This window comes from Pogoniulus pusillus, chromosome Z, assembly GCF_015220805.1.
Source record: "Pogoniulus pusillus isolate bPogPus1 chromosome Z, bPogPus1.pri, whole genome shotgun sequence".
In the NCBI taxonomy this organism is placed as follows: Eukaryota; Metazoa; Chordata; class Aves; order Piciformes; family Lybiidae; genus Pogoniulus; species Pogoniulus pusillus.
In genome coordinates this window covers 98,926,018-98,945,028 of record NC_087309.1, presented here as the reverse complement: position 1 = coordinate 98,945,028, position 19,011 = coordinate 98,926,018, and the positions used below count along the sequence as shown (strand labels likewise).

Here is a 19,011-nt window from a genome sequence, read left to right as displayed (position 1 = left end):
GGCCAGCTGTGTCCTGCAGCCCGTCTGCTGGAGCTGGCTGGAACCCGCGGCGACTGCCACACTGCGGCTCTGGCCTCTCCTCGCTGAGGGCCCTGCAGGTTTCCTGCCAGCACCTGGGCACTGACACTCGGCACAGCTTGCCAAACACAGAGAGGCAAAATCGGAGGGGAGGCCGGGGGAAGGTAGTGTGTTTCACATTGTTTGAGCTAATGAACTCCCACAACCAGGAAAGCAACAGTGACTTGCATTGGGAAACAAATTTCCAAAATTGCACAACGCAGGATTAATGTAAAATAAGTGAATATAGCTTAGGTTTAAAGAGGTGTGGCGTCTACATTCCGGCAGCCTTGTCCTGAAATCCATCCTGCCGAGCTGATGGCTGCTTAGACGCCTGTGAAGACACATGTCTGCGATGGAGCAAGACAGACAAGATTGCCTGTCAAACCCCTGTATTTCACAAGCAACTTGCGGGCCAGGAGCTCGCAAGCCGCAGCCTGCCCGGCCCCCGGAACCCTGCTCCGCCCTCCCCCTGCGGGACACCTCCCCAAGCCGAGCTACGCCCCACAGCGGCGGCGTAGCGCATGCGCAGTTAGACACCTCGCTCCGCCCTCGCCGCCCTGCCTGTTCGTATTCCCTCAGCCGGGGCCGAGCCGGTCAGCAGTGCACTAGAGCGTAGCGGCATGGCGGAAGGCTTGAGGTTTGACGGACGAGTGGTGCTGGTGACCGGCGCTGGAGGAGGTGAGCATCGCCGTCCCAGCCTAGGGTGCGGTGTGACAGGGATTTCATCTCCTTGGGAGGCGTCTGGGTCTGTGGCGGAGCTTTCCGCGGAAGGTCGAGCGAGGCTGACACCTCACAGCCGTCGCTGCCCTGACAGGTGTCTCCGTTTCCTCGGGTGACAGTCACGAACATCTGTGAAGGTCTCACTCGTGAAAAGCGGTCCCCTCGGAATAGTGAGGTGCGGCGGCGAGAAGGAGGCGAGGCGTGCCGGTTGCCCGCCGCGGGGGAGGCCTGGCCCAGCGGCGGCCCTGTCAGGTGCCGGTCCTGGCCCATCAAGGGTGCCACGTTGGTGCCAAGGCTGTACAGAGGTTACCGCCGTGTTTCTTGTACCGCTTTGGAGCTAGTGCAGTTTGATCTGAGTCCCGTTACTGCGAAAAAGTAGCAAGTTAGTACTGCCTCGGCATGCGCCCTTTCTGTTCTTTAAATACAAGGGCGGAGTAACGCTGCTTCATACCAGTCAGTAATTGGTGTCCTGCACCACGTACTGTTTTGGTGTCCTAACTGCTCTGGACGTAGTAATTTAGCACTTGTAACCTACGGTGTCGGGCATGTTGTTGTTCCGTCAGGCGATTGACATGTACTAGCGCTGCTGCAGAAAGCAGTTTTTGACTTGCTGCTGCCTTCCCTGGCCTCCTGGGAAGCAGCCTGAAGGCGCAGGAAAGAAGGCAGCAGAGAGGTGGAAGGGTGGGGGAAAGTTTTCTTCAGCAGCAGGGGTGGCCTGTGCTGTTGGTGGGCTGCGCGCCTGGCCTCTCTGGGGAGGTGGTTTTGCAGTGGAATTCTTGGTTTTGCCAGGAATTGTTCTTGCACTTGCTGTTGTGGTTTGGGGTTGGGTGAAGTTTGGGTGTGTTATTATTTTTTTCTTCTGAATGCGTGCTTTGACTTTTGCCTGCTCGGGTAGTTCCAACAAAGAGCTGTTAGTGTGGACCAGAGTGAGACAAAATTTGTAGGTGTGATGAGCTAACGAAGGAGCTTGTTCTATGTACTGTCCTCAGAGAAGGTTCTGCATTCTCACAGTGAACTTTTGCTACCTTTTTTTTTTTTTTTTTTTTTTTTTTTTTTTTGTGGAGCTTCACATCCATATGAGAGTAATAAAGGCCTGGACGTGATGTCTTGTTGAGAGGGACCAAGAATGTGAGGAATGTGAGATTTTGTGGAAAGGACTGAACAGTCCACTCGCATCACCTGAAGGTGGCAAGTCTGAGAGTTAACAGAGTCTGGGGCTTTGTATGGTGCTTCTCAGCTTTTACTAGACCGGTATTTGTATGCTCTTCTCTGTATAATAAATCTCACTGAAGAACAGGTTAAGGCTTTAGGTGGTATCAAAACAGAAGATACTTTGGCAACAGCAAACCTTCTAAAACACATTGCATGGAACAAAATTGCTCATCATAAGTGTGGGTAAAGTGACCCTTGTACTTCTAGTATAAGACTGTTTGAAAATGGTTTGTTAACAGATAAAGCTGCCCTTGGAAGATTTATTTCACAATAATTTTAGTAAGAGGTTGATTACATATTTAAGCCAAGGTAGAGGGAAGGCCTGTTCATATTCTTGTTTTGCTTTTACTTAACTTGCAGCACTGTAGTTAGAGTTTACTTCTAATAGCATTGTCATAATTGATTTTTTTATTGGATGCTGGTGAACAGGTTAAAGTTCTAAAACACTTGGGTTACTAATTTGTTTAAAAGTGAGACCTGTTTTCACATCCATGGGCATGTGAAAATGCGGTGGCATTTCACATTGGGACAGTCTCTTGTGAAGTATGGTTCCTGCCTGTCTTGTCACATTTTCACTGGTCATGCAGTTCAAGCTAGTTTCTAATTTATTTATTTTTCTTCCAGGTCAGTTTTGAACCTTAAAGTTCAGTCCTTGCTTGCCTTTTGAGAATACTAGCATAAAAAACATGGTCTGGGTTTTGTGCACATCTCAGTTGTGTGGCTTTTGGACTTGGATTGCATCAGGCCATGGACATATGTGCATTTTTCATGTTATTACCGAGGCTCACCAATTTGTTGGTGTGTTTTAAAGCTGTATGTACAAAACACCCTCTCCACCCTCGTTTTTTTCCCCTGCACTTTTTCATTTATGAGCTGTCTTGGGATGTTTTGATGAGGGACAGAGATACTGTTGCACTCCGAGAAACTTTTGACTGTTCATCCTTCAAATCTTTCTTTTATAATAAAAAGGCAACCATCGTTGTTTTTAGTAACTTTTGACTGGCACAGTATATAATGTCTCTGTAAATCATTTGTTGCAACAAATAACTAATGTATAACACACCTAGAGTTTGAACTAGGGAAAAGGTGCCAGAATCTTTCTTTTGTATATAAGGCAAAACTGACAGTCATCTGTTGTGATAGATGAAGTATAGATGGAGCTCATTAACTGTAGTAATAAATCATTCTTTTGCATCCAAGTATATAGAGGGGTTTTTTTTCTGTATATCCTCAGTTATAGTTGATTTTGTTTTGTTTTTTCTTCAAGTCTTAAAGACTTACTTAGATTGTAATTAATTAACTTGAAACATTCCCTCCTCCTCCAAGTTTGCATCAAAACATTAAACCTTGTGCCATACAAATGTATTTTTCTGTCACAAGCACAAACTCAGCGTCAGACAGATTTCAATGATGGTTCTGTTGAGTACAATACCAAAGAGTAAGCATGGTTTGTTTGTTTTTATTTCTCTCGAGTGGAGGTTTTGTCTACAATTTATCTGTTTGTTTACTTAAAAGTTTCAAGTAAGTTTAAAACTTGTATCTTGTGGGGGAGATATTGTTACTTTGAATTTTGGGGTGTTTGCGGAATTGGTGCATTTTTATTAAATGCAGTTAGTTTTTGTGCAGCATTTTCTCTGACCCAGGATCGAAGAGACAAAATTAACTACCTTTTTAACTTCTTTCCCCCCCCTTTTTTTTTTCATAACTAGGTTTGGGCAGAGCATATGCTCTGGCTTTTGCTGAAAGAGGAGCTTCAGTAGTTGGTGAGTTTTTGTTAACTAGTTTAATCTAGACAATGACCTTTGCCTTTCCACATAGCTCACATTTTACAATCCATGCCCTTTTAGACAGTAACCTTTGTTATTTAATGGTTTTCTCTCTTATCTTTTGCTGTTTAGATTTTGCTTCTAAGCTTTATTTTCTTATGAAATAAGTTCCCCAGATTTGTCCAAGAGCATATCTTTCCTGGAAAACCAGTTTGAATCAGATAATTTACTGGACCTGACTTTGTTCCACATATACCAATCTGTACTGTGAGTTGTGGCCAGAGGTAGTGTTGTCTTGTGTGGATACTGTTCGGAAACTTAGTATGGCCCTTTGAAAATGAAAATATGTTATTCCCCAGTACTTTCTTCTAGGAAAAATGTACTGGAATGTAATGCAGTATCAGTAGTCTCAGAAAAAATACTGAAAGTGCACTGCATTGTTTCTTTTTACCATGTATCTCAGAGAAGAGCCATCTGATGTCAATGACAGTTCCAAATTGTGGTAGTTTTGTAGTCATGTGGTTGAACCTTCTTCAAGGAATATTACTTGTGCAAAATACTGTATCACAAGCTAATTTTGAAGGTTATGTTCTTGGGCATGCTCTGACAGTTGGCTTTGCCATTTTACTGCCTAAAAATTAATTTGTGCATATATTGTTGGTGACTTCCAGATTAAATGCATAAACAGGCTATAGGTGAGAACTTGCTCACTGACTCTTGGTGTCTTTCTAATGAAAATCCCAACTGCAGCTTACAAATGTCCTAAAAATTGTGTGGGTTTATTTAGTGGATTAAACATGAGGAGTCTTTTGTGGAGACAACTTGAAAATTGATCTAGGTTGTGTGTTGTTTTTTTTTTTTTTTTCTTGGTAGTTGCCCCTTTAATACTTATTCACTAGGAATATGACTTCTTTTTTGTTAAATAAGAACTTGAAGTAATCACAAAAGCAGCCCAAATACTTAGTTGTACTGACTCTGTAGCTAGAGTTCTGACTTTCCAGAATGATTGGAAAGAAGACATGTTGCCTGGCCACAGCTAATGCACCTTTGTTGTATGACTTTTTTGTACAACAATATGTGAAACTTCTTGATTTCTTCTGGAAACAACCTCACTTCACCTCTTCCTGTAGTAATGCTGTGCACTTACCTGCATGCTTGCGTTTAGTTTTCTTTTGTTGTTTTCTGAGTCTGATTTCAAAGATTTGACAAGTTACTTCTGTGTTTTTTTTTTTAACAAAAGCAGATATAAGACTTTTCCCTTCTTTAAGTTAAGGAAATGAAGGTTCATTGTAGGAACAGTGGTCAAATGCTCTAGCTGGAGGAGTAGCAGTGGGTCCCAATATGGGAGCTTTTACTGTCCAGTTCCACATGTCTCTCTCTTTATAATCTTCTGTTAAGTTGCTTTTGGTATGGCTAGACTAGCCAGTGTGACCCAAAGGGAACTCGCTTTTTTCCTTATAACCCAAAGACTGCTTGCTACCACTTTTTTTATTTTTTGGGTCATGCTTCATCTCATCAATGCTTTTCATCAAAAAAAGTTAACAGCAGGAAGTACGGAATGCTTTGTTTTTGTCTTGCAACCTCTGTGTGTCCAGACCCTACTCTTTCTTCAGTTTTCCTGGAAGACCTTCTGTATAACTGTTTTAGTTTATATTAATTCCTTTTATATTTCTCCTGATTTGTGTAATTTTATGTTTTTGTTTGCGTTGTGAGATGACATTGAAGTGCATGAATGGAGTTCCTTTGAAAACCAAACTGAAAGGTACAATTTTGCTGTATACCTTAATTGTTTGGTTTGTGGCACAAGATGACAGGAAGAAATGAACTTTTAAAAAAAAAATGTAGAATGTCAGGTCCTCAGCACAAACAGCTTCACTCTACACATTTGCTTCTACATTCTGATAATGTACATGTAGCCTTAATTCTTCTTTGTGGTTCAGACTATAACCGTGCTCTGTCTCTGGCTTGTTTCTGCTAAATGTTTCCATGCAAATTACATGATGTAAATCTTGATTTTTAAAATAATTTATTCGTTGTTTTATTTTGGTTTTGATAACTTTATCACACTCGTAGAATTATTTTATAACTCCATTCTTGTGCATGTCCTTTTCTTTAACTCAAGTTAGTGTTTGCACTCAGCTGGAAGTGGTTTGCTGCCTCTGAGAGTTTTTTCCAAATATTTAATTGAACTCTTGTCATCAAATTACTATTGAAGTGAAAGATAGTTAGATATAAGCATGTTTTTGGTGGAGAATTGTGATGTCTTAACAAAACTAACAATCCTTTTATATAAAAGTTTTCCACAAAGTTGTCCCCTCTTCTTTCCCAGGACAGAAAAGATATGCTATTCCTGACTTGCTTTTCTGTTTTATCATATTGAAGACCTTTGATATTGCAGACAGAGCAGTCTGACCATGTTGCCTGTTGTAACACTTCATTACACTTGGAAATTTTCCCGAATGCTTGCTCTTTATTTTGCTAGCTGCATGTTCAAAGTGTTAGATACTGATCTGTTTAGTTGGAGATTTGCTTTTTAGTTTGCATCAGTCTGTTAGTGTTCTCGAGCATATCATCATGTTCTGCCTTAATTCTTCCTGCTCCATGCTAGGCAGTTCTTGATATGGTTTTGTTTCTTTGCCATTCTTGACTCACTACTGGGCTTACACATTCTTATTTATTCATATGGGTTTTCTGCAGTATTTGTGTACTTGTTTTAGGTGGAGCTCATGAAGTTGAACACAGGATTTCAGAAAAGACTTGCTTGATCTGTGTAATAAAGAACCTGTGTTCTGCAAGCTGTGTTCCTCTTTACTGGAGATTAAAAAAAGAAGAGACTTAGGTTTAATTCCTTTTGTGATGATACAGCAGACTTACAGTTACAGGACCAGTGAGAATATCATGCCTATTTTGTAAATTTCTCTGACTGGCTTCTTGAAGACTTAAAAGTGTTAGAAGACACAAAGGTAGAGTTCACAGACACAAAGGTAGAGTTCACCAGAGCAAAAGGCTGCTTAGCAAACTACCAATGTTGAATGTATATTCACAGTCACTTCTGGTTTTCTTACCATTTCATTTGGCAGCCATGTAAACATACTTCCTGCTATTTTTAATTTTTAATTATTTGTCCAAATATGATGGATGTTCGGTTTGTTTTTGTTTTTTTTTTTTTTTTTTTTGAGAGTGCGTTTGTTCCTTTGATGAAACTACGGACCATGCAAATGTGGCTATGTAGCACACTGTGGTGGTAATATAGAGCAATTATTGTTAATGATGCATGGCTCAGTACAGAAAGCAGCTTGGAAACAAAGCAGCTGTCTGTTTCAAGTGGTCCTTTTACTCCCCAGGAGCTGTACCTGAAATGCTAGAGAAGGCTCTTGTGCCTTTTGTCAGAAGACTTAATTTGTTCTATAGTGACGTTTACTAGCGATGTTTCAGCTACTCTGTTACACAGAAACAAAGTCTTCTCTGTCTTGTTTACAATTCGTGCAGCAGATGTAGCAGTTTGGCAGGAGATCGGAATTAATAGCCTATGGTTGTTATGTAATCTTGATCTTAATCTTTGAACTATAATAATACAATTATAGAGGTAGGCTGGGCAGAGAAAGCTAGCTGAATACATGATGGAGTTAAGAAATATAATTCTGTTTCCCATAGCGTGTGTGTGTGTATATATATATATAAAAGAATGTATGCTGTTCTATTTCTGAAGCTAAAAAAGCCTAATGTGACCTACTGTTCTCTAATCATCTGAGTTCTTCAGTGGGATCCAAATACAGCAGATTTTGTTAATATTGCTTATAACATCCATTGTGATGAGACAAGGAGAGGCCATGAAGTCTCAGTGTTAACAATGAAAAATGAATTTCTTTGTGATGCACAGTGAATGATCTTGGAGGTGATTTCAAGGGATATGGCAAGAGCTCCTCAGCTGCTGACAAAGTTGTCAATGAAATCAGAGCAAAAGGAGGGAAAGCAGTACCCAATTATGGTATGTTATTTTTCCAGGTTAGTATAATGCTTGAATGAAAAAGTTAGTATAAAACTTGAATGAAAAGTTGACAGTGCTTAACAAAGACCTGCTATCAGCTTACGTATACCATATAAATTAAATAGGTGTAATGTAATGTGGAGTAGGGAGACACAGATGCTAAAAGCAATCACATAATTAAAAAAAAAAACCACTCATCTAATAATGACTGTTTCCTTTATATGATTTCTTAACAGTGAAATACTAAGAAACTATCCATCTGCAGTTGTCAGAGGCAAAATGGGAATGGATTCCTACTTGTATTGCTTTTTTCAGTGGCAAACATGCTATTTGGATTTGCTGTAGTGCACATACAAATAGTGGCTGGATTTGAATTTATTGTATATTGAGTTTGTATACAATTTATTTTTCTTACCTTTATGGAATTATTTGTTAATATTCTGGATGTGCAGTGTATCCAGTTAATTTTGCTTGAAAATTAATACTCTTTTTCTTACAGATTCAGTGGAAGATGGTGAAAAGCTTGTGAAGACAGCACTCGAGGCTTTTGGCAGGATAGGTACAGTTGCTTAAGTCTTGTTTGTACTTGTTTGCGAGTGCAGAGCCATTATAAATAGTGTAACTGACAACAGTGTCACAACAGTAGAACTTGCCAGCCCTTGATGCCCTTAGTGAAACCTGCATCAGTGGATTTCCACTTACCTGTGCTTTTCATACTTTATAGCAGAATCTTAAATCTCAATATTTCATGCCCTTCAGAATTTTGATATTTAAATAATGATTAATGATTTCTGTATCACGCAGTTCATTAAGTGTTATAACTAGCTGCATAAAATTAAGGTAAATGATGTTGCTGAAAATTGGAGATGCTTTAGCATGTTTTGGAAGCTCGTTTGCCTGTATGAAGATCAAAATTCTTAAACTGAAAAAAAAAGAATTGTGAAGTATTTTATCTAATGGGTAATGTGCCTCTTTACCATATGATTAGTACTGTTTAATTGTAAAGTTTTGATTTTTAACTCAGGGTTAAGTGGCTATATGTACACATAATCAAAGCCTACAGGACCCACTAAATATTTGACAAAAAAATATGATGATTCAGGTTGCTTTAGTGACTGTGAGTCTGTGGTTCTTCCAGTTATCATGTGAACTTAGTGCAACAAAGATAGAGGCACAAACTGCATTATTAGAAGCTTTGTGAAGTTCAGAGCAAGCTGCAAAACTGTGTGTTCTGCAGATATTGTGTTCCTAGGTCACCTGTACTTGTCAGATATACCTCACTGTCATACATTGTTCCATTGGAAAGCTGAGACTTGCCTGTACTGAAGTATTTTGTCTTCTTTGTTGTCCGGTTGGTGGGTTCCACTATTCAGGACAAGAAGCTGTAGAATAGCAATATAATGTATGTGTACAGTGTTCTTGCCTGTATATATTTATAAAGGTGGGAGAAAAATAGAAACAAGCTTGTATTTTGTCAGTGCATTCACTTAGTGTATACTTAGTGTATTTTTTTTTCTTTCAGATATTGTTATAAACAATGCTGGGTGAGTAAATCTGATGGTTTGCTTGTGGGCTGTCACTTTTTTATAAACATATATCTGTCTTTATTCTCATTTGTTTCATTTTGTTTTCCTAATGATGCATTTTAGGATTCTAAGAGACCGTTCATTTGTTCGAATAAGTGATGAAGACTGGGGTGAGTTGATAGAAAGTACATTCTTAAGTTTATGTGAAGGCTAATGAGCATATCTCTCCCATTGCTACAAGGAAAAAGAGAAAGTAGGGAAGGCCAGATCAGGGAATAATATTTTGCCATGAAAGTTTAGTGGTAATCTCCTTGCATTTAGCTGCCTGGTATTCTGCTTGCAAAATAGATCTGTGCTGCAATTCGTGATAGGTGTGTATAGATCCAAAGGGAAAGAAAGGAGGCTCAGGCTGTAACTCCTGAGTTGTCTGAGTGGAATATAAAAAAAGGGTTGTGAAACACACACACGAGTTCTTGTGAGCAGAATCCATTCCTAGTGCCAGCAATCACTAGGTGAATACTAAATAGGGTTAAAAGATGCAGAACTAACAACAGAGGAAAGGAAGCTGCTGTCCCAAGGAGCATAAGAACTGGGGGGAATCTTCAATGAGATGGTTGAGCAGACTTGCAAAAATGGTCTAGCTTCTGTAGTTCTTAAATTCAGGACTGTCCTTAAGTACAGGAATTTTGAGTGCTTGTGAATGCTATACAGGAGACCCTCATCCAAGAGGTGGAAGAGATGATCAGTGTATGTTCAGGCAAGCACTTCCAAGTAACTTATAAAAAAACAACCACAAAAATGAAAGCTCCTCATTTTTTTAATAGCAGTTTGAGAATGTGAAGAGGTGTAGGTTTTGTCATGAAAGAAAAGCGGTGGGTGTAGTTCAGAGGCAAAATCTTGGAGTCATTAAACCAGCTTAATTTGTTTCTAGATATAATTCATAGAATTCATTTGAGGGGATCGTTCCTGGTCACCCGAGCTGCATGGAATCATATGAAAAACCAGAAATTTGGCAGGTAAAAATTTTTCTTTTCTTCCATTTCTTTTCAGTAAAGTGTAACAGACTGATATGTGCCCTAACAGTGAAGGAGGACTCTTGCTGCCTCCTTCTGTTTCACTGTCACTGGAATGAAACAAAATCAGTTGAAACGCTCTTAGGCTTTCAGTCTTGCCCCTTCTCCATCTCTCCAACCAAATGTTTAAAGCATTTTTCAATGTAGATGCAAATATCCTAGACAGAAATTATAGGGTTATACCATTTCTTTTCATGAGGATTGGTTAGAAAAGTGTCTTACTTCTGTTACTGCAAGTCTGAGACATTCTTCTCTGCTGCTTCCTATTCACGTAACAGGTACGTGCAGTTCTGCTTGTGGATATTACTTTTGGGTTGTTGATTTCCTTCCCCACCCCCCCTTTTTTTGGTTGTTTTTCCCTTCTTTGAATAAATGTCTTAGAAGCCATGGGAGTGTTCTTAGTGTACTTTGGTATGTCTTGTTAATTGAGAGTGAAGCGAAGTCAGACCTTTAGGTGTTTTTTTCACTTCAGGTGTTTTAGGTGTTGTAACAGCCATATTCACATGTTGAAAACTGTATGAACTTTGTCGTTCTGTGACCAAACTGACTTTCATTCTTACCCAGTAAATTGAGTGGTATGGAAAAGGGAATGGATCAGCAAGCAGAATACACCAGTGAAGTCTAGGGGTTGCATCCATTTACAAAGTTCTTCCATAGGCTCCTTTTCAGTATTTGGTTACATACAAATGATAATGAATACTTCTTATTGTCTGTATAGATGTATACCATCTGCAAAATGCCTGCTTTGTATAGATTTTGTAGCTTTTATCATCTTGATTACACTCAGCCAGTACTTGTAGCACATGTCTCTATTAAAAACATTGGATTATTGTCAGTGGGACACATGATAATAGACTGGGTTTTGATCTCAGCTGTGCATTGTGTTTGTGGTAGGTTAGAATAGATTGTGATAAAGCTTGTTGTAAAAGTGAAGGTGTAGGCTCATTTTTCCTTTTGAATTCCAGTCTGAGAAGACGTACATCACAATATTTCACAATGTTTTATTGCCTCAAACCATCTATGACCTGCAGTGGTTTTAGATGCTCTTTATGAGCAGTCCAATCATCTCTGCAGCAATATTGTCAAAGGACGGCATGAGGCAAGATTTTGCTATCTTCTTGCCTCATGTTTAATGCGCATTAGGATTCTTTGAATGTGAATTCTGTAAGAATCCATCTTCTTATGTTACCAAGTGAGTATTAAAGTGAAGTAACTACAAGTAAAATAATTTTCTTCTGTCTGAAACCATTTTTTAGTTACAAGAATAACATCACTCAAAGTCCAGTTAGAACAGGAAAAGAAATGACATTTCTCTCTATTGTGTCTTGTCATTGCAGGTTGTTTCTATTCTAGCTTTGTAGTATGACTCAAAAAGGCTCATGACTTTGTTAGTTTCTGATACTTAGAGAATGCTTCCGGAGTTGTCAGATGTTTTATGTCAATAAAATACAAAAAAGGTATATATTTGTTAGTGAAACCCACAAATAGTGTCTTATTTGCATACTTTATTTTGTGGAGTGTGGGGAATATTATGCCATCTGAAAAAAGCCTTTGCAGGAAAACATGGAACCTTTGTTTTGTCTTGTTTCACTTGTTTGTTTTTTTTCCTTTTCTGTCCTAAGAATAATTATGACTTCTTCAGCTGCTGGAATATATGGAAACTTTGGTCAAGCAAACTACAGTGCTGCAAAACTTGGCCTTTTGGGTCTTGCAAACACGATTGCGATTGAAGGCCGGAAGTATAACATCCACTGCAACACAATTGCTCCTACTGCTGGTTCTAGGCTGACCCAGACTGTCATGCCACAAGGTGAATCATTTAATGTCTCCCTCTGTTGATATTTTTCAGAAAGTCAAGGCACAGTTGGCTTTTGTATCCCTTAAAAAATGCAAATCCTTTACACTCCATGCACTATTCTCTTTTTGTCTCTGAACTGTCGACTTACTTTGCCTGTTGTAAGGAATTCCAATTTTCTGCTGCAAGATAAGAGGCAATTTTTGTAATTCATAAAAGCAATTTCATGTGGCAAGACACTTTAATTATAATCTCTAAGATCCTCCTATTATAGAGGAAAGGCTTTTTTTTTTCATCAGCTATGGAATTGAGTGTTAGACCTTGTTATATTGTCTAATTGCAAAATAGTGTGTTTTGCAAAACATGTCATGTGTTTACTTCTTTATTCTCTGATCAGCAGGAGATGATAATGGAGTGAATTGCCCAATACATTCTGGTTTTCTTTATTGCAGTTACTAAATCTTTTAATGCTTGAACAGAGAACAACACCACAGTGAGAAATCAGTATAAAGAACATGGTAGAGTTGGGAAATAAAAAGTGTCTTTAGAACAAAATTGCTCTTAGAAAGTCTTAAAAAGTCAGCCTGTTTAATTTCCTTCCCACCCTTCTTTTCCTTAGTGATCAGGAGATTTCAAAGCCGGGAGAATCACTAAGTCTTTCAGATGCATATGCAAGATACTGAAGAGTAATGTATTTTATACGGTTACATGTGGGTTGAACATGTGATTTCATTTTACTTACTAAGTTCTGTGTAAAGTATCCTGGCTTAGTTCTGAATAATCCAAGTGATCTAGAAATTCAGCACCACTGGGGTTGTTTGTTCCAAGGACTTGCTACACTTTCATACAGAAGAGTAAAATGCATTGAACTTTCAGCCATGAGTTCCTGAAACATAAAGTGGGATCCAGTAGCTGGAATTTACTGAAAATATTTACACAAAGCAACAAAAGCACATCCTAATTTTCTTTGTTACTTAAAGAAGAGTATGATGCTCTGGTCCTACTTTCAAGTTAGTTAAAGCTCTGATAATTTATTTCTTTGCTCCTTCCCTCTCTGTCCAGTTTTTCTTAAAAGGTTTGGACAGCAGACCTTGAAAAACATTTTCATATGTCTTATTTAATTGTCTTTGTTATCTTAGTGCTTCCCTGTTTATCTTTACATATCTGCAAGCACTTTTGCTTTAGAATTGCCCCAGCTATGTATGCTCAGCTTGGCTCACTTAACTTTTCTTGCTAGAAGTCTAAATGTAGTTTGTACCTTTTGTGTTCTTTTAAACTTTACCAACTGTCTCTTGATGAATTTAGTGATGGATTAATAGCATTAGTGGTAACAGTCTAGTGCTAATTTGTGAGACTAAGTAGTGTGTAGCATGAAGCTGAGTATTTTAGAAAAGCCCAATGGTTTTGTTAGGCACTTAGCACATACCAGCGCCTAACGCCGTGGTGTTCAGTTACATATTACTTTTGTGGAACTTCTGAAAATAAACTTTGGTTCTTTCAGTTTGGCTATTAAAGAAGTACCTGTGATGCTAAACTTTCCCAGCTCTTTATCTGTCAGGGTACATCTAAAAATACGTGTTGAGCTTTAGCTGAGGAACAGCTAGATGTCTGTTGCTGTTGAAGGAATGATACTTTAATAGCTGAAAAAAGAAATTAAACCAGTTTAGTTTATTTTTTTTTTCCAGACAGTGGACAGAATATGTGACAAGAGCTGCCTGGACAACCACACTTTAGTGTATTTTTAGATTATCCTCTGGTACAAGAGAAAACTATGAAAATGCCCTAATAAATGATACATAAATGTAGCAGGGCTCATAATTCTTAATATCTTATTTGGAAATATTAGCATTTTCAAATGAGATACTTCTCAAATATTTACAGGTGCAATTTTTTAATGTTGTCTTTTCCTTATAACTGAATAGCAAACTAAAAGAGAAATTTGCGCAGATGTATCTCTATCAGGATTGTCTACCTGGCTTCTTGTTGTTTCTGGCTGGCTGTCAGATGGAAATTTGGGAAGATACTGACATTTCAGTCTGCATATTGCACCGTTCCAAACATTTAGATAGTCCTTCATCAGTGTGAAAACCAGTGACACTGAATTTGGAGGCATATACACATCTCAGGAGTTGTTTGATTTAATGGATCTTCAAATCTTTGATTTCATATGTCCTTTCTTTTCATGGCAGAACATTATTGTTTAAATTCTCTCTGGCTCTGCTGTTCATCAGAGGCAGCAATAGTAGTAATTTGTTGAAATCATATGACACTTCTATTTTATTATCTCCTCCAATTTGTTCTAGATCTGATTGATGCCTTCAAACCAGAATATGTGGCTCCCTTAGTTCTTTGGCTTTGTCACGAGAGCTGTGCAGAGAATGGCAGTCTGTTTGAGGTATTTTTTTTATTTTCCTTTTCATCCTCCTCTTAGCCTCCTTCTGCCCCTTCCCTGAAATTGATCACTTGCTTTATTCTGTCTGGCCTGAACTTTTTGGCTGAAACTGAATTACTGTGTGAGTTACTACAGTGTAGTCAGAAGAAGTGCTGACCCTGTTGTGCTGAATGAAAAGTGTATCAGGCAGTTACAGCCTTTTCAGATTCTAGTTTATGCTGAGAATACTGCTGATCTGATTATTACAGTTCTTATTCATAGAATCAACCAGGTTGGAAGACACCTCCAAGATCATCCAGTCCAACCTAGCACCCAGCCCTAGCCAGTCAACTAGACCATGGCACAGAGTGCCTCATCCAGTCTTTTCTTGAACACCTCCAGGGACAGTGACTCCACCACCTCCCTGGGCAGCCCATTCCAATGGAAAACCACTCTCTCTGTGAAGAACTTCCTCCTAACATCCAGCCTGTACTTTCCCCAGCACAACTTGAGACTGTATCCCCTTGTTGCCTGGGAGAAGAGGCCACCCCCCACCTGGCTACAATGTCCCTTCAGGTAGTTGTAGACAGCAGTGAGGTCACCCCAAGCCTCCTCTTCTCTAGGCTAAACAACCCCAGCTCCCTCAGTCTCTCCTCATAGGGTTTGTGTTCCAGGCCTTCCACCAGCTTTGTTGCCCTTCTCTGGACACGTTCCAGCACCTCAACATCTCTCTTGAATTGAGGAGCCCAGAACTGGACACAGTGCTCAAGGTGTGGTCTGACCAGTGCTGAGTACAGGGGCAGGATAACCTCCCTTGTCCTACTGGCCACATTGTTCCTGATGCGGGCTAGGATGCCATTGGCTCTCTTGGCCACCTAGGCACACTGCTGGTTTGTGTTCAGCCTACTATCTACCAGTACCCCCAGGTCCCTTTCCTCCTGGCTGCTCTCCAGCCACTCAGTCCCCAGCCTATAGGGGGCTGCTTGGGGTTGTTGTGGCCAAAGTGCAGAACCCTGCACTTGGCCTTGTTAAATGTCATCCCATTGGCCTCTGCTCACCTATGCAGCCTGTCTAGGTCCCTCTGCAGGGCTCTCCTACCCTCCAACAGATTGACACCTGCTCCTAGCTTGGTGTCATCTGCAAACTTACTTATGCTGGATTCAATCCCCTCATCCAGATCATCAATAAAGATATTGAACAGGACTGGGCCCTGCACTGGTCCTTGGGGGACACCACTAGTGACTGGCTGCCAACTGGATGTGGCACCATTCACCACCACTCTCTGGGTTCTGCCATCCAGCCAGTTCCTAACCCAGCACAGAGTGAATCTGTCCAAGCCATGAGCTGCCTGCTTGGTCACGAGCTTCTTGTGGCAGACAATGTCAAAGGCTTTGCTGAAGTCCAAGTAGACTCCATCCGCAGCCTGCCCCACATTCACCAGGCAGGTATCCTGATCGTAAAAGGAGATCAGGTTGGTGAAACAGGACCTGCCCTTCCTAAACCCATGCTAGCTGGGCCTGATCCCTTGGCCATCCTGTAGGTGCTTTGTGATGGCACTCAGGATGACCTGTTCCATCACCTTGCCTGGCACTGAGGTCAGGCTGACAGATCTGTAGTTTTCTGGCTCCTCCTTATGACCTTTCTTGTGGATGGGTATCACGTTGGCCAGCTTCCAGTTGTGCACTTTTAAGAGTGAAGGGTGCCAAAACACCTACTTCAAAAAAATTTTTTGTTTCCTAAATTGTTTAAACACAAAAAGCAACTTGAAGGAAGAATTAATTACTTAGTAATGGAATTCTAATTATAGGTGTTGTCATCAGGCTGCTAGCTCATCTATTGGTTGGAAGCTGTTATCTTGTTCTTAGAGTTTTATGTTGCTTACATTCTAGTGCCTAACTAAATTGTTAAATACAACCAGCAGTAGTTCAGAAATCTTTGTTATGTTGGGTTTGTTTTCAAGTGTAGTTTTGTTTCCCTACATGACAAAAATTTGACTTTGTAACATGGTAAGCTGATGGATGTTGTTTTTTGTCTCTATAGGTGGGAGCTGGATGGATAGGAAAATGTAAGTACTTTATGTTGCAAGATTGACTATGGAAGCATGCAGATTGTCTTTGCAGTTACTACTCAGGATGTTTTTATTTGGAGACTAAAGATTAGTGAAAGCCTAAGGTTCTGATGAAGTTACTTATTTTAAGTAAAAATCACAAATGTCACTAAACATGAGGGAAACTAGTAACCTTCCTCAAGGCCTTGAGTTTTTATACAGCCAAAATCTGCATCTTCTCCTCTCTGGTTGAAAGAAAATAATACTTCTCATCATTATAATGGCTACTGCTGATATCTTTAAAATGAAGCTGGGTTGTTAATGAGGATTCATTATAACTTTATTCTTTGTCTGTTACTCATCAAGAGTGAAACCTACTTGACAGGTTAAGGATTAGATTCATATCAAGAAATCTATATCCTTTCAGAACTGATTTGACATTACCCTTAAAATTTTCTCTCAAGCTGTAGTATTGAAATAAATCTTCACGGACCATTTGGATATGTGACTGCTTATATATTAACATTCTTTCTGGATAACAAGTAATTTTCACATTTCCACTGTAGTTTTCCAAGGGGTTTATATAATTGTTAAGCATTTATAGCAATAATTGTGTTGGAAGGCAATGTATGTGAGCAGTGAGCCCCTTTAGGCCATCTAGAAGTACTTGCTACTTTCAGTTTTTATGCACCTTCTTGAAAGTAGTGGCCCAGATGAAAGTGATCTCAATGAATTGAAAGTTTCTGTATTTGTTACTTGAACTTTCTGGCTCATGTTTTTCATTAGTGCGTTGGGAACGCTCCTTGGGTGCTATTGTCAGAGGGAAGAATCAGCCTATGACACCTGAATCAGTGAGAGACAAATGGGAGAAGGTCTGTGACTTTGATAATGCCAGCAAACCTAGAAGTATCCAAGGTAAAGGACACTTTGATAATGTGGGTAGTTTGGGCAAGCAAAGCTTACTGGAGAGCACTTTCATGTCATATATTTGCTGAAAATTGCTCCACTAATCTACAGAACCACTGAATTCTTTTGTAAACATTAATAATTTGCTGTTTCAGTACAGTCTTTCTAAGGAAGCTTTTGTATGCTTACATGTTGAATGAGAACAGTTTTATTGGTCTTAAGTGCTTCTAGGGAAATAATATCACTGTCATTCTATGTCTTACAGCCTGACTAATGGTAATTTTATTGAGTTGCACTTACATATAGGTAGTAGAGAGAATGTGGTTTTTTTTATTGTTGTTTTTTTTTTTTTTTTTCCTGTGTCTTGAGATTTTGGGTTTTTTTTGGGTATTTCTGTACCAAGTAGCTCTCTGGTTAAGTAATTTGGTGTAACACAGAAGTTCTTCCATACTGCCTTGTATTCCTGGGTAACATCACCCAAAATTGCAGTCTCATTCAATATTTTGTTTGCTTTCTTTGTTCCTTTATTTTTTTTAGGAATTTTTTTCACCAAAATTACTCTGTCTTTTCCTGCTCCGTACTTTCTTCTCTTCCATCTTTTAGCTTTCTTTTTTGTCTTGTGTCTCTATTTAGATACATAGTTGTCATAGTTCATAAATGAGTGACTCTGATTTTCCTGACTGCTTTCCAAGATTTCTCAAGATGTTAGCCTTTAGGTTGTCACTATGAGTTGCATGTGCTAAGTATTGCTGATGGCTGTTTCATTATTATGCATATTGTTATTTAGGTCAAAGAATATTTGTCAAATTAAGAAATGCAAGCATGTAAGTGTTTGTTGGAGATGGGAAAGAGGCATTTTAATCTACAATGCCAGTTGAATTTCAGAGGTACTTGGATACACAGTAGATGTTAAAGCTGTTGATCCTGAAATCCATTACAGCATATAACTAAAACCACAGGGACATGATTTTAGACCAAAACCAGATACAGGCTGCTCTTTGTCCCTTCCCCCAGATCTTGTTAGGGGAATGTAATTGACCATACAGAGTTCTATGTCACCTTACTGACATGTTTTCAACCATCTTTGGCTTACTTGTGTCCCATTTTCAAATGTGTGTCAGTTTATAAATGTTCTATGGCGTAGTATTTATAACAGCATAACTGCAGCTTCATAGCTTCATATCTGTTCTCTAGCCTTTCAGATGTACTGTGTTATTTTTATGGCCTGCTGGCAGAAAAATCTTGTAGAAAAGAGTTGTAGATTTGGATTTGTTCTGAATTGTGCTTTAGCATTATGTATGATATTCCACATCCGCCTCTGGATGCTGTTGGGAGGAAGAAAAAAAAAAGACAATATTGTGCACTACAGGAGCAGATTCCTACAGTCAGAAAACTGTAACTGTCATATTAGTGTGTCTTCCATGCAGTGTACTGAGCTTAACTTCTGTTTTGTTAGAGACCTAGCCAAAACACACCATTGTCCTTTCAGAGACACCAAGATGTAGCTACTGTCAGGCTAAATGAAAATGCTTGCATTGTTTTATTGT

At 39.3% G+C, this 19,011-nt stretch overlaps 1 protein-coding gene across 1 annotated transcript in view; it reads left to right on the top strand.

Moving 5' to 3' along the window:
- Window positions 1–614: 614 nt before the first annotated feature.
- HSD17B4 (hydroxysteroid 17-beta dehydrogenase 4) overlaps window positions 615–19,011 on the top strand; it is a 64,533-nt gene continuing 46,136 nt past the window's right edge. The window contains exons 1-11 of the mRNA XM_064140021.1: window positions 615–738; window positions 3,702–3,755; window positions 7,639–7,746; window positions 8,246–8,305; window positions 9,269–9,290; window positions 9,396–9,442; window positions 10,204–10,288; window positions 11,968–12,155; window positions 14,444–14,535; window positions 16,552–16,576; window positions 17,345–17,473. Coding sequence (XP_063996091.1) covers window positions 681–738; window positions 3,702–3,755; window positions 7,639–7,746; window positions 8,246–8,305; window positions 9,269–9,290; window positions 9,396–9,442; window positions 10,204–10,288; window positions 11,968–12,155; window positions 14,444–14,535; window positions 16,552–16,576; window positions 17,345–17,473 — 868 coding nt within the window. The 5' untranslated portion in view covers window positions 615–680. The remainder of the gene's footprint in view (window positions 739–3,701; window positions 3,756–7,638; window positions 7,747–8,245; window positions 8,306–9,268; window positions 9,291–9,395; window positions 9,443–10,203; window positions 10,289–11,967; window positions 12,156–14,443; window positions 14,536–16,551; window positions 16,577–17,344; window positions 17,474–19,011) is intronic.